General features: G+C 43.1%; 1 protein-coding gene across 1 annotated transcript; it reads left to right on the top strand.

Moving 5' to 3' along the window:
* Positions 1 to 874: 874 nt before the first annotated feature.
* LOC123056999 (senescence-induced receptor-like serine/threonine-protein kinase) lies at positions 875 to 8,059 on the top strand. Its single transcript, XM_044480186.1, has 12 exons — positions 875 to 983; positions 1,898 to 2,465; positions 2,821 to 3,314; positions 3,811 to 3,955; positions 4,331 to 4,402; positions 4,494 to 4,559; positions 4,664 to 4,744; positions 5,390 to 5,556; positions 5,664 to 5,896; positions 6,050 to 6,176; positions 6,871 to 6,930; positions 7,049 to 8,059. Exons 1-12 carry the CDS (start codon positions 875 to 877, stop codon positions 7,720 to 7,722), a joined length of 2,796 nt encoding a protein of 931 aa, XP_044336121.1. The 3' UTR covers positions 7,723 to 8,059.
* The last annotated feature ends 7,362 nt before the right edge of the window (positions 8,060 to 15,421 follow it).

Raw genomic sequence — 15,421 nt, 5'->3', positions numbered from 1 at the left:
AAAACTCATGTAAAACCCCTATAGATGTAGCATTGCTGATTCCACCACAATCTCTAAATTAAAACTGCGTAAAACCTAGTAACTTTTAGGAGTAGTGCTCTAGTAGATGCTTGCAGAAGCAGGGGAAAGCACCCAAAACAAATATTGAAACCAAGCTGAAACCAAGCTGAAGATGAATTCTACTTCGTTTTCCAGAATTTGACATGCATTGCCCAACCGCATGCTCATGGAAATTCATGGGTAAAACATTCCAGATGATATTTCAGAACCGGAGGGGAGACATACGTGATCTTGCTCATTTTATGTCAGCCTAGTTAGGTCACGCTGGGTTTGGCGCAACATCGTCGAACTGGTCTTGCAACTTGTCCTCTTACTTTTGTCTTGTAACCATAGATATACACTTTGTTACCCTCGCTGAATTTACCACAGAAGACCGGTTCAGACTTCAGAGAAATGTCAGCGGGCGTCGCTGTAAGGGCGAGCTACCTGCATGGTTCCTCGCCAAAATGCACCAATCCTGGGCTGGGACCTCGTTATCACGCTGACGGGCAGTAGTAGGTTAGAACCGAGCTAGTCAAACTAAACTCCATGGCAAGTTGGCAAGTTGCATTTTCCGATTTTAGGTGAAATGCAAGTTACATTTGCTACATGAAAAGGCCATCTACTGATGATTAGAACGTTTTGTTTCATCCACATTGTTAATTGAGCGCCGAGGCCAAGTCAAGTCAAGTCAATCCGCATACTACTAAATTGTGTTACTGTACTTGGTTTTCTCGGCCATATAACTGCGTACACAAGTCATTTGTTGCAGATACCAAGCTTCTTAATTTGCATGATTGCTTACCAACATTGCAAGAACCGAAGACAGAGTACCATGGTGATCAACTTCAGTTGCTCAGCAAGTACAAAGCTGACATGGATCCTTGCGCTGCTTCTCATCCTGGTCACGACGATTCAAGTACATGGCCAGTCTACTACCGATGGTAATTCATGTCATATCCTCTGAGCTTTTCCCCTTCCAGATCCAGCACCTTTCTAAGCTCTGCTCCATCTGCACCCACAGTTCAGTTTACTTCAGCGTGCAACTTAAGAAATCTCACTTTACTGAAAACCTCAGAAATCAACAAATTAGTAGCTACCGCATGCCTAGTCAAACATGTCATGATCATTGCTTAGAGCATTTCTGAAAGTTATATATGGACAGAACATTTTGGTTTAGGGAATTAACACCCATCTAGCCCATCCCTCATTTCCTTTAGTTAAAAGAAAAAGAAAACAGCTCTCAAAAACTTTTGCCTCTAGCCCATTTTTCTCGATACTAGTAAGCTGTACGTGCAAAAGCACATGACATATCAGGTACTTCTACATTCAAATTAACGGCACAAAACTATAGGTACTCAAATAGGTAATGCTCTTATGATGTCCCCAAGGGCGGCCCCTCCGACGGGGCAGGGAGGGGGTGATCCCCATCTCCCCTGAGAAGGAGTTCTCCGAGGACAACGAGGAATGGAGCTTGTCTTTATCTGTGTAGTATCTAGTTCTATCCGGTTTATGTCGATGTTTTACCTAGTTCAATGTCGATGTAATGGTATGGTAGTCGGTATTGGTATGTTTAAATATGCTAGGTTTGATCTTAATGTGGTGGCGTTGATTAATATGCAATGAACTAGTTTAAATTTATGTTTCAAATGAATTTGTGTGCAAAAATTATATTGAAAAATAAGTTTTGGGAGATGGATTTGATGGACAAAAGTTTAATTCCTAATAAATAGGGAATTAAAGGATGGGAATAGGACGGAGAATTAAATTACTAGGGATGTGCTAGAGATGCTGTCAGAGTCTCAGTAGATCTTAAACTCGAAGCACGTAAAACTGATACATACTCTCCATTATGCAGGGTTCGTAAACATCGATTGTGGATTCACAAACAGTAGCGCCTACATCGACAGCACTCTAAAAATACCGTACCGTTTTGATGGTGAATTGGTCGACGGCGGATTGAGCAACGAAATTTTGAAAGAGTTCATGGCTGGTGCGGGGAATGAGCAACAAAAGACCCTGAGAAGCTTCCCTGACGGCTCAAGGAATTGCTATACACTGCCATCCACCATAGGTCAGAAGTATCTATTGAGGGCCATGTTTACTTACGGCAACTACGATAGGTTGAACAGGACTATGGGCGGGTCTTTGTTTCGGTTTGGGCTCCATATCGGTGTCAATTTCTGGGAGGCAGTAAACTTGACAAATACGGATCCATCAAGCACAATATGGAAGGAAGTGCTCACCGTTGCTCCGGGCAACAACCTTTCAGTCTGTCTGATAAACTTTGGTACAGGGACTCCCTTTGTGTCTTCGTTGGAGCTGAGGCCACTGCAAGATACGATGTACCCTTTTGTGAATACTTCAGTGTCAATCAGCTACTTTAACCGGATCAGATTTGGCAACGTCACCGACCCTATCACAAGGTGAGAGGAGGCTGCCATCCATTATAGTTTAAGATTAGATCTGACTTATGCCTGACAATGGTCTTAAATTTAATTTGCTAGATTAAACGCATTTAAAGTGTTTGGTCCTTTGTTTTCTAGATGCTGCAGTTACATGTAAGTTGCACGTAACAAAATTTAAATCTCAAGGTGATATGAAGCTGGGATTATTTTGCCAAAAGAAAAACTAAATCGGCGACAATTAATATGGATCGGATGGAGTATGAAGTTGGGATTGCTAAATCCCATAGCAAGTGCCTTTTTTAAGTAAAATACCAAAAGATTAGTGTGCTCTGCTGGCTATTTATCTAATTCTCCTAGTCTCTGTGCCATAAAGATATCCAACAGACGATTATGACCGGTTCTGGGAGAGCTGGCCCCGCACATCCTATGCCTGGATCAACCTTGACACTGACAAAAAAGTGGAGAGACTCCCCGGCGACAGTGCCTTCAATGTGCCGTCGACCATCTTCCAGAAGGCTTCAACCATAGACATGAACATCTCCAGCACGAGCATCATCGTGGCAGCGGGTCCCAATCTAGACACCAAGAGCCTACAGCTTCTCCCGATCTTTCACTTTGCTGATATCAGCAACAGCAGCCTGAGCAGGAGGTTTGACATCTACAGCGCCGAAGGTTTGCTGTTTCCAGACTTTTCCCCATTGCGATTCCAGATGGACAGCAAGTACAAGATCGGGCACTTCCTGCAAAACGCCGATGTATTCTTCACCTTGAACAAGACGAGCAGCTCGAGACTTCCGCCGCTCATCAACGCTTTGGAGGTGTACTCGCTCGTCCGGATGGATAATCTCACCACTGACTCTGGCGATGGTAAGATTAATTTACATACTGCACATGCATTGCACATTTGCCATGTATGACAGATTCACATGATCATCTTGCAGTTTCCAATGCTAATGACCGAGGTCTCGCTATCTCGACCCCTAAAGATTAACAAACTCCAGTTGACATTGTCACGATCTTTACTAGAGTAATAGGATTAAATTTATCAACCAACAGATTTAGTTGTACATTCAACTCCTGAGTAAGCCATCTTCTTAAGGTCAATTGATGCCAATGTGCCATGGGAAGATCATAGATGATAAATGAATTAGTACAATTATCAGTTCTATGATAAGATCATATATATATATATATATATATATATATATATATATATATATATATATATATATGCAACAATATTGCAGCTTCTTAAGCTAATCTTTTCATCTTCTAAAAACATATAATATAAGCCGCCCATACCCAACTTATACAGCTACTATATGCCGTGCATATTTGTTTCCATTGACTTTTGCTGTTGTAGCCAAGTATATAAAAGAAGTCAAGACGCACTACAATTTGGCACAAAGAAACTGGAATGGAGATCCATGCTCCCCGAGAGAGTATTCCTGGGAAGGTTTGACTTGCGACTACTCTAAGAGCAACCAGAATCCAAGGATTGTCACAGTGTAAGAGCATAACCAGGACTTATATCATATACATTTTGAAATATCTAAACATTCCAATTCAATCTTCTAAACCTTTGAAGTGCATTGCATCAACCCCAAGCAATTTAACCCTCCCGCAAAAGCTCCTTTTGGTTTACATGTTGCTCCAGATATGTTCATGTTTTTATACATATATCACCTAGGAAGAAACTCAGTCACGTGACTTACTGGCTAAGATCTTGAAAACACATGTAATTTAGTTGAAACCTGAAAGCAGACGTAATTTAGTGTAGACCTGAACCACATAAGGATATTTATGTAATCTTCAAAATCCATGTTAGCTCGATGCTATCACTAGATTAAGATGACTTGTATTAAAATGAGTTGGTTTTGCAGAAATCTGTCTACCAGCAGACTGAGGGGTGGATTTGCCATATCATTCATGAACATGACATCGCTTGAAAACTTGTAAGTGGTGCCCACCACATAATATTGATGGGCTCAATGAAATTATGTTGACATCTTTTGTGACCCTAATAACAAAAAAATATATATATAGGGATTTATCACACAACAATTTGACGGGAGCTATTCCAGACTATCAATTAAAGTCACTTAAATTTCTGTAAGTCTACATGCTGATTACATCTGTGGTTGATGGTAGTGCTGATTACATTTGTGGCTGATGGTATAAATTTTAGATGAATGATTTTTACTATTGTTTTTCAGTGACTTGTCAAATAACAAGCTAGATGGACCAATCCCTGATTCTATTCTTCAAAGATTTCAGGCCGGTTCGCTGGACTTAAGGTTTTGCCATGCTCCATTGCACAATTCCTTACTAGATTTTTTATCTTAAAACTAAACAACTACACCTAAAAGGAATAGGCTCAGCATAAAGTTGGTTATCAAAGAAAACAATTCCAGGTCTAGCAGCATCTTTGCACATATGGGAGTGCATTGGTTAAAACGCATCTGAATTTGCCTTTTTCTGGCCACTGTTTGGTTAGTGGCATGCTTGTGGCGTGCCACACTTTGCTAGCACTATGCCAGAGCATCCCCACTTGGCATATACATAAACTTTTGGTATTTTTTACCAAATTGTGGTGGCCAATCTGAGTGCCACAAAAAAATCTTTTGAGACACACTTCCCTGTGCATTTCATCGATCCAAATGTGCCTTTAATTACATGTACTAGCATCTAGTGACTATAAATACTTTTGTCATCTATGGGCTTTCAAAATGAGAGGTAGATAAGGACCTATTAGTAACTGCACATGATTTAGAAACCATGTAGTTTGTTCTTTTGGAGGGTAGAGATGTTTAGAAGCACTATTAGCAAGTTAGTTGTGTTAGAACATAAAGGTGTGTTATAATCAATTAATCATAGCTTTATAGAGAAGCTGAGATATTTTGAGCTTATTTTTTACGCATGATATTTAATTGTATCACTAGATTAGAAGGCAATCCTGTATGCTCAAACGTCAAAGATACGTACTGTTCAAAGAAGAAGAAAAACACCACATCTACCATGCTTATCGCAGTGATAGTTCCTGTGGTACTGGTATCCCTCCTAGTAGTGATGGGCATACTCTGGAAGTTATACTGGAAAGGTAAAACAAAATTCTATGCTCTAAATTTCCCTTTCATCAATGCAATAGGTGGTAGACAGAAGACAGCAGCTTCGTACCTAAACTTCCATCTAAAAAACAACTTCTTGACTCTACAGGGAAGTCGGGAGATGATGAAGATTCTATGTATGAAGAGGAAACTCCACTACATATTGATATCAGACGGTTCACGTACGCAGAGCTGAAGCACATAACAAACGACTTCCAATCAGTCGTTGGAAAAGGAGGTTTTGGTACTGTTTATCATGGCACACTGGAAAATGACGATGAAGTAGCTGTCAAGGTGCTTATGGAGAAATCAATAGCAGAGTCAACAGACTTCCTCCCTGAGGTATAACACGAAACCAACTAGGCCACGTCATTACTTTCTTCAAGACAAAATTAAGGTTGCAAAACATACAAAACCATTTCCACAGTCCATATTCGATAAAATAATGCAACTGGCTTCAGGTCTAGGATATTTGGTAACTATCAATTATTGCAGGTGCAAACCTTGTCCAAAGTTCATCACAAGAATCTCGTGACTTTGCAAGGATATTGCCAAAACAAGAATTGCCTAGCACTCGTTTATGATTTCATGCCCAGAGGAAATCTTCAACAGCTTTTAAGAGGTGGGTTTTCCCTTAACTTTTATTAGTGTTCCTATCAAGCATAGCTGACTTAGGCTTGCAGTTAATTATTATCACTAATTTGACATGACCTAGTCTTAATATAAAAATATAAACTATAAAACCAAGCTAATCTGGCTTTGACATTGTACTGCAATCAGGATTTTCATGTTAAACTGAATTCCATGTTAAACGTGTAGTTGATTGACTAAAGTGTTACGTTGCTATTCAATATAGTTGAGTTGATAGACCAAATTTACTCTGTATAGATACTGTACTAACAATTGCGGACACCATAGCTGCATTCGCAGAGCTGCATATTCTTAATGTCATAGTCATGGCATGATCATAAATATCAGGTAAACAACTGGGGCTGCCACAGTTACATTCTTAGTCATAGGTCCTAAACATGGCATGATAGCCACAAATTATAAACAAGTACATATTTCAAAGCCAGCAACAAACCAAAAACTAGAGAGGTATGTATTCAAAGAATATGTCAATAACTTGGTTCACTCGTTGATTAGATTTGTACATAAAAATGCTCCGGTAGAGAGAAGGAAAAGCAGTTATCTCTTGAAGATCAAAGTGCATGTATTAGCTTACATATGTGCAAAAATTACAGAAATTGGTATTTATGCTAGTACCATGAGCAAATCAAATGGAAGTCACATTAATTTGGTGTGTACTGATGCAGGAGGTGACTATAGTTTGAATTGGGAACAACGACTCCATATTGCACTTGATGCTGCACAAGGTCCGCATTTCAGTTGTGTGTTTGCCTTTAGGCCATGTATCTATGTGTGTGTGTGTTTTCTTCTTTTCTAGGTCATGTATGTGTGTGTTGACAAAGGACGGGTTTGAATAAACTGCAGGACTGGAGTATCTACATGAGTTATGCACCCCATCAATAGTGCACAGAGATGTGAAGACCCCCAACATACTTCTGGACAAGAATCTGGTGGGGATAATATCTGATTTTGGGCTTTCGCGGGCTTTTAACGATGCTCGCACGCACATATCTACTGCTGCTGCTGCTGGCACTCCTGGGTACATCGACCCCGAGTACCATGCATCTTACCAAATCACTGTCAAGACAGACGTTTACAGCTTCGGCATCGTGCTCTTGGAGATCTTCACCGGACAACCCCCACTATTAATGGACCCTCAGACTGTCCACCTACCAAATTGGGTGCGCCAAAAGATAGCTATGGGAAGCATTCATGATGTTGTAGATAAGAGGCTGCTAGATCAGTACGATGCCAGTTCCCTGCAGAGCGTGGTGGACCTTGCCATGAACTGTGTGGAAAACGCAGCCATCGACAGGCCAACCATGACTGTGGTTGCCACGAGGCTCAAAGGGTTGTTGCCGACGGTTTCAAGTGAAAAGCAGTCTGCTTCTGCGACCCCTCGACGTACCTACTCCATGGACAGTGAAATTCCAAGGCAGTTCCAGCTGATGATTTCAGGAGCAAGCAACGAGGGGAGCTCCTTCCAGTCTGGCTATACCAATGGGATGTCAGAGACAAGCCTCTTATCTGGACGGTGAAAGGGAAACGCCTACTGTGTTATTGTTGCATCGGCTTAGATAATGTTTTGTAATTTGATTAACTGCATCGTCATTGATCGTTCGCAGAGTGGAATTCAGTAAGTGTATCATTTTCAGTTTCCAATATTAGTCGTTTGCTACGGGTAATAGTTTTCAGGCATGTAGCATCCCCTTCCATCTGAGAACTCGGTGGTAGATTAATCGGTGCTCGTACATTAAAGTCCACACAAATCCTAGGACAAGTGGTCTGCTTACACAGAGTTCCGCCTTTTATTCCCCAATCTGTCTCGCTAGGCCGTGGATTCAAATCAAAGTATTTGTTTGTTCTACCAAATCATCTGAGCATCTCCGGAGACTAACACAACGTTATTATGCCATGGTACGCGAGTTGGCGCCTGAGGGCCTGAGAAATACACATAAATGGAATCACATGACATACCTAATTCTCGGCGCTGTTCCGCGACTTGTCCGCGCCTCCGCCTCCTCCCCCTCGGCCTCCGCCTCGAAACCGGAGCTGGACAACGGATTGGGGGCAGCGCAGCACTGCAGCAGAGCAAGGTTTTTCCCCGACTGGTGCCCGTGGCGCGGTGCCCTGGTGTGGAGTGGAAGTGGGGCGACGGCGGCGAGCCGGCGACCAGTGCTGTGCCTGACGGCGAAGGGGCTACGGGCCTAATTACGAGCCTGCCATCATCTAGGCCGATGCCCTTTTCTACGCTCACTGCATTGGCCGGCCCAAGGGGAGCGTTTTTGTTTGTTTGTTTTTTTGGGTTCGCTCGGTGGGTTCTACCGGTTTTATTTGCTTTTTTTCGTTTGTGTATTTCTCTGCTGGTTCTGCGGTTTTCTCTCTGTTTTTTTACCGCTTTTTGTTTTTGTTTGTTAAATTCATGGTTTTTCTCCTTCTTAAATTTTATTATTTTTTAAAAAATGGGAATATTTTTATTTCGCATTTATTTCAAATATATCATAAAAATTAGTAGCCGATTTTTTTTCTTGAGCCAGTCATTGCTGGTTTTTCAGAGGAGCCAGCACAGAAATTGCAATGGCCATCTGGTTCTGAATGCAAACTACTCATATTTTTTCTCGCAAAAGGTGAAAGCTAAGCATGGGGGTTGGGACAAACGGAGAAGGGGGTATGTGAAACTTAATGTAGATGGTGCTTTTGATGAGGATCTACTCAATGAAGCAGTTGGGGCAGTCTTGAGAGATACTCCCTCCGTCTCAAAATAGAACGTTTTTAACATTAACATAGTGTTAAAAACGTTCTTATATTCTGAGACTTAGTGCTGAGATGTTTCATTGTGGTCGGAAATGAGAAATTCAACTGGTGCAGCGACGCTTTGACAACTGAAGCACATGCTCTCTGCTTCGGACTCAAGCTCACAATGACTGTTGGTTGCAACAGAACTGAAATAAATTCAGACAATACACAAGTCATTGAAAAGATGGAAGGATTATACGGTGGTGGCGATCTTTCATGATTGTTACCGCCTCTCGTGTGATTTCCCTCAGGTGGTGTTCTTTCCAGAACGTCCCGACTCCCGAGAGAAATAAATTCTTTAGCCCACGAGTTAACGCAGATGGCTAAACACTCCATTTGTAGTTTTTGGTTAGATGAACCTCCTAATGACCTTATTCCCCCTTTAGTCAATGACGTTTTTCGATAGAGGGTGAATTTTACTCGCTCAAAGTGAAGCATCAAAAGTATATAAACACAATTAACACATATCTAGCCTCTGTATAGTTAGGATGTACACAGCCAACACCACCAACGCACGTATACAAAAATCACGGCAGCAATAGCGAAGTCACATATAATTACCATTCAATAAAGAAAAAAATGAGGCCAACCCAAGGAATAACCTTTGTTTGCTTTTTTTATAGGAGAAACTCCGTGAGCACCATGCATCCAAGTCAGGACTCGAACTTGGATGGGCTGGCAACTACCCAGCTGCCCAGCCAACGGGTCACCCCATCCTCTCATCCTCCCATTCAATAATGAGGAATATTGATATGAGAAAATCTGGAAAGATTTCTCAAAAACAAACCAAAACAAAGTTGAAATGTCCATACAAAAAATGAACTGGTCAGATATGTCCGGGATCCCTCCCGAACATGCCATTGCTCGATGAGGGGCGCGATGCAAACAGTGTTTCTCCTTGGACGCGTCGGTGATCTATATTTGTGTTCTATACTAGTGCATGCTTGCAGTCTTGCAGAAACCGGGACTACATTGAAACCAAGCTGAAGGCAGAAAATCAATACAAAGTCGATCCTCTCCCTCCCTCGTCGCGCCCGTGGGCGACGGGGAGGATCCCCAGCTGCCGCCGCCTGCAACACCCTTCCCGGTCCTCCTCCTCCTCGCCGCCGCCAGGGGACGCGGCTAGGCAAAGCCCAGCTGGCGTCGGCAGCAGCGGGACCTCTCACCTCCTCGCACAGGGGCACCGGTGCGGACCGGTGCCGCTGGGTCGGGACTCCACGTGGTGGCGCAGCTGAGGCCTCTCGGGCGGTGGCGCTCGGGGCTTTGGGCGGCATGGCTGGCTGCAAAGTGGGGGGCGTGCCTGTGGCTGTGGCGGCCGTAGATCTGGCAGTTGGCGGCGGCGGGGGCGTGGGCCGGTGACGGTGGCTGCAGGTAGAGGCTGTGGGTGGTGTGCGGTGCTTGCTGCGGCTGGATCCTTCCAGCTGGTGTAGCAAGGGGCGCGAGGTGGAGCTTTAATTTTGCTATATTAGCAAAGCAGTGTTGGCGTTTACTCCAAAACCCCGATTCATTGTGTGCAGGAGTGTTGAGTGCAAAATATTACCCCGATAGAGATATATTGAAAGCTGGTCCAAAGAAATGAGCTTCGTTTATTTGGCAAAGCATTGTAACGGGAATTCAAACCTTTAAGAGGGGTTGTATCTGGCGTGTAGGCTCCGATTCACACATCAATTTGTGGGATGATCCATGGATACCCTCAAGTGCAACCAGGAAGTTGATCACACCCAGAGGTGGCATCAACGTTAACAAGAGTAGAGGAGATAATTGACCCCCATACGGGTCACTGGGATGAGGACCTCATTCGGCATGTATTTTCACATGTCGATGTATATAGAATACTGCAAATTCCTCTTAATGTGGAAGTAGTGGAAGACTTTGTAGCTTGGCACCATATAAGGTCGGGAACGTTTTCAGTGCGCTCGGGATATCACATCGAATTTGAGAACTAGTTTGGACGCCACTTTAACCGGAGCGGCCAAGGCAGTGCTAATGAAAATGGTGTATGGAAAGATCTATGGAAGCTACGGCTACCGGGGAAAGTTAAACACTTTGGATGGAAAGTTTTGAAGGGAGTTTTGCCTTGTTATGGGGTGTTGGCCAGTCGGCATATACCTTTACTTCCACAATGCCCGCTCTGTAATATCGGAATGGAGGATATCCAGCATTGCCTGTTTACTTACTCTCGAGCATATGCTATCTGGAAAGAGCTGGGGTTATCGACCGAGATAGACAAGGTGGTCACTCAGGATCGCTCTGGCTCGGTTAATATTGACTCCCTGTTCCAGGTACACTCGACGGTGAATAACATTCCTACACCCGAATTCATATTGGTGGCCATGTGGTTCATCTGGTGGCAGAGGAGACTGTATACAAAGGGGGAAACTGTCCTGTCGACAGAACAAGCGGTGATGTCAATCCAGGTTCTAGCTACTAATTTTGTACGAGCGAATACTCCAAACCAAGCTGTTCGGAAGAGTGACCAGGTATGGAAGAAACCGGAAGTGGGAGTGGTAAAAATAAATGTTGATGCATCCTTTCTTGCGGATAACCTCTCGGGTTCTTGTGGAGTCATAACACACAATGATCAAGGACAGCTCTTAGGCATAGGTTCTTAGCTGATACCCCATGTGCCTAACATAGAAGTAGAAATGATTGCTATCCGGTGTGGACTGAATTTAGCTAAACTTGGGCTGCACAAAGATGGTAATAGAATCTGATAGCACAAGGGCGTTGGAGGCAATTTCAGACCCTAATGCATATATGGGAACATCAGTGCCTATTATAGCGGAGTGTTCCCTAATGACAATGGAATTTGCTCATATTTCCTTTGATCATTGTAGCAGAGAGGCGAACTCAGTAGCGGATGCTCTAGCAAAACATTGTATTAGCATGAAAAAGTCTGAAGTTTGGGAAGCAAACATCCTTGACTTTGTTCTTCATCTTTTTGTAAACGACCTGGCTATCATTTGATGAATAAAGTTATGATGCTAAAAAAGGGGCGTGAGGTGGAGGCAGTGGCCCATCATTGGTCGTTGCGATGGGCGTGGGCTACGACGTGGTGGCCTCACGACACTTGGTCGGGCCGGCATTGCGGCGACGGCTAGAGTCAGGTTTGGCGTCTGTTTGTTCGCAGGTGGCCTGTGTGGATGCCCCGTTGGTTGTCTTTGGCTTTGGCTGCGACCGGTCCGGCAATCCTCGTGTGGCTGGGCGGGTTGTCGGTCCTTGCCAGATGCAGATCCAACTGGGAGCAGAGGTTGGGCGTCAGGGGTGGCGTTTGGAAGAGGTGGTGGGTGTGATAGGTGGCTCCGATGCGGTCAGGCCACCCGTCACCGGCAGGGATGCCGAGCGTTGACGACGTACGCTCCCGCTTCACCTCTTCCTGGTGGCTTCCTAATCGGTCTGGTTGTTCTGGTCACCGGCAGCTTTGTCGGCGGTTGGAGCAAGCCGGTTGGTTCATCACTCGCAACTTGAAAGGACCTATGAGGTGTCTTGTTTCCTGGACAACGGTCTGGGTGGCGGGCGCTGCGGTGCTCGTGGGCTAAGCTCGCGGCTCAGGTGCGGGCGGCTAGCAACCATGGCCGTGGGGGCGGCATGGTGGCTAGCGGTTTGATGTTTCATGGTGGTGTGCTGATGACCCACAAGTATAAGGGATCTATCGTAGTCCTTTCGATAAGTAAGAGTTTCAAACCCAATGAGGAGCAGAAGGAAATGATAAGCGGTTTTCAGCAAGGTATTCTCTGCAAGCACTGAAATTATAGGTGACCGATAGTTTTGTGATAAGATAATTTGTAACGAGCAACAAGTAACAAAAGTAAATAAAATGCAGCAAGGTGGCCCAATCCTTTTTGTAGCAAAGGACAAGCCTGGATAAATTCTTATATAGAGAAAAGCACTCCTGAGGACACATGGGAATTATCGTCAAGCTAGTTTTCATCACGTTCATATGATTCGCGTTCGGTACTTTGATAATTTGGTATGTGGGTGGACCGGTGCTTGGGTACTGCCCTTACTTGGACAAGCATCCCACTTATGATTAACCTCTATTGCAAGCATCCATAACTACAATAAAAGTATTAAGGTAAACCTAACCATAGCATGGAACATATGGATCCAAATCAGCCCCTTACGAAGCAACGCATAAACTAGGGTTTAAGCTTGTGTCACTCTAGCAACCCATCATCTACTTATTACTTCCCAATGCCTTCCTCTAGGCCCAAATAATGGTGAAGTGTCATGTAGTCGACGTTCACATAACACCACTAGAGGAGAGACAACATACATCTCATCAAAATATCGAACGAATACCAAATTCACATGACTACTAATAGCAAGACTTCTCCCATGTCCTCAGGAACAAACGTAACTACTCATAAAGCATATTCATGTTCATAATCAGAGGGGTATTAATATGAATATAGGATCTGAACATATGATCTTCCACCAAATAAACCAACTAGCATCAACTACAAGGAGTAATTAACACTACTAGCAACCCACATGTACCAATCCCGGACTTAAAGACAAGAATTGGATACAAGAGATGAACTAGGGTTTGAGAGGAGATGGTGCTGGTGAAGATGTTGATGGAGATTGACCCCCTCCCTGAGAGGATCGTTGGTGATGATGATGGCGATGATTTCCCCCTCTCGGAGGGAAGTTTCCCTGGCAGAACAGCTCCGCCAGAGCCCTAGATTGGTTCCGCCTCATGGCGGCGGAGTCTCGTCCCGAAAGCTTGCTTATGATTTTTTTCCTCAACGAAAGACTCCATATAGCAGAAGATGGGCATCGGAGGGCCACCGAGGGGCCCACGAGGCAGGGGGCGTGCCCAGGGGGGTAGGGCGTGCCCCCACCCTTGTGGGCAGGGTGTGGCCCCCCTCCGGAACTTCTTGCGCTGAGTATTTTTTTATATATTCTGAAAATGACTTCCATGAAGTTTCGGGACTTTTGGAGCTGTGCAGAATAGGTCTCTAATATTTGCTCCTTTTCCAACCCAGAATCCCAGCTGCCGGCATTCTCCCTCTTTATGTAAACCTTGTAAAAGAAGAGAGAATAGGCATAAGTATTGTGACATAATGTGTAATAACAGACCATAATGCAATAAATATCAATATAAATGCATGATTCAAAATGGACGTATCAACTCCCCCAAGCTTAGACCTCGCTTGTCCTCAAGCGAAAGCCGAAATCAAAAAATATGTCCACATGTTTAGAGATAGAGGTGTCGATAAAAATAAAATATGGGCATGAGGGCATCATGATCATTCTTAGAACAACAACTTATATAATTCTTGTCATATGATCTCTTATGCTAGAGTAACAATTAAATCACAATTTCAAGTATGAATCATAAACTTCATTGAAAACTGACAAACTATAATCTCAGTCATTGGGGCAATTGCAATTTATCATAACATAGGAAAGAGTCAATATAAGAGCTTTTCAGCAAGTCCACATACTCAACTATCATATAGTCTTTCACAATTGCTAACACTCACGCAATACTTATGGGTATGAAGTTTTAATCGGACACAGAGAACGATAGGGGCTTATAGTTTTGCCTCCCAACGTTTTACCTCAAGGGTAATGTCAATAATAATAGTTCATGGAAACTCACATCCAATTAGCCATATATACCAGGATCTTTCCAACATGTTGTGCTTGCCAAAAGATAAAATTTAAAAAGGAAGGGTGAAGATCACCATGACTCTTATGCAAGGTAGGAGATAAAAGTAAAAGATAGGCCCTTCGCAGAGGGAAGTAGAGCTTGTCATGCGCTTTTATGGTTGGATGCACAAAATCTTAATGCGAAAGAACGTCACTTTATATTGCCACTTTTGATATGGACCTTTATTATGCAGTCTATCGCTTTTATTTCTTCCATATCACACGATCGTATAAAGCTTATTTTCTCCCACACTAATAAGTCATACATATTTAGAGAGCAATTTTTATTGCTTGCACCGATGACAACTTACTTGGAGGATCTTACTCAATCCATAGGTAGGTATGGTGAACTCTCATGGCAAAACTGGTTTAAGGGTGTTTGGAAGCACAAGTAGTATCTCTACTTGGTACAAAGAATTTGGCTAGCATGAGGGGGAAAGGCAAGCTCAATCATGTTGGATGATCCATGACAATATAATTTATCTCAGATGTAAGAAAACATAACCCATTACGTTGTCTTCCTTGTCCAACGTCAACTCTTTAGCATGTTATATTTTAATGAGTGCTCACAATCATAAAAGATGTCCAAGATAGTATATTTATATGTGAAGACCTCTCTTTCTTTATTACTTCCTATTAATTGCAACGATGACCAAAACTATGTTTGTCAACTCTCAACAACTTTTATTCATCATACTCTTTCTATGTGAGCTCATTACTCTCCATAAGATCCATATGATCTCTTTTATTTCTTTTTATTCTTTTCTCTTTTCTTTTATT

The sequence above is a fragment of the Triticum aestivum genome, chromosome 3A, assembly GCF_018294505.1.
Source record: "Triticum aestivum cultivar Chinese Spring chromosome 3A, IWGSC CS RefSeq v2.1, whole genome shotgun sequence".
In the NCBI taxonomy this organism is placed as follows: Eukaryota; Viridiplantae; Streptophyta; class Magnoliopsida; order Poales; family Poaceae; genus Triticum; species Triticum aestivum.
Note: the sequence above shows the minus strand (reverse complement) of the source record. Positions and strands in the feature narration are given on the sequence as shown.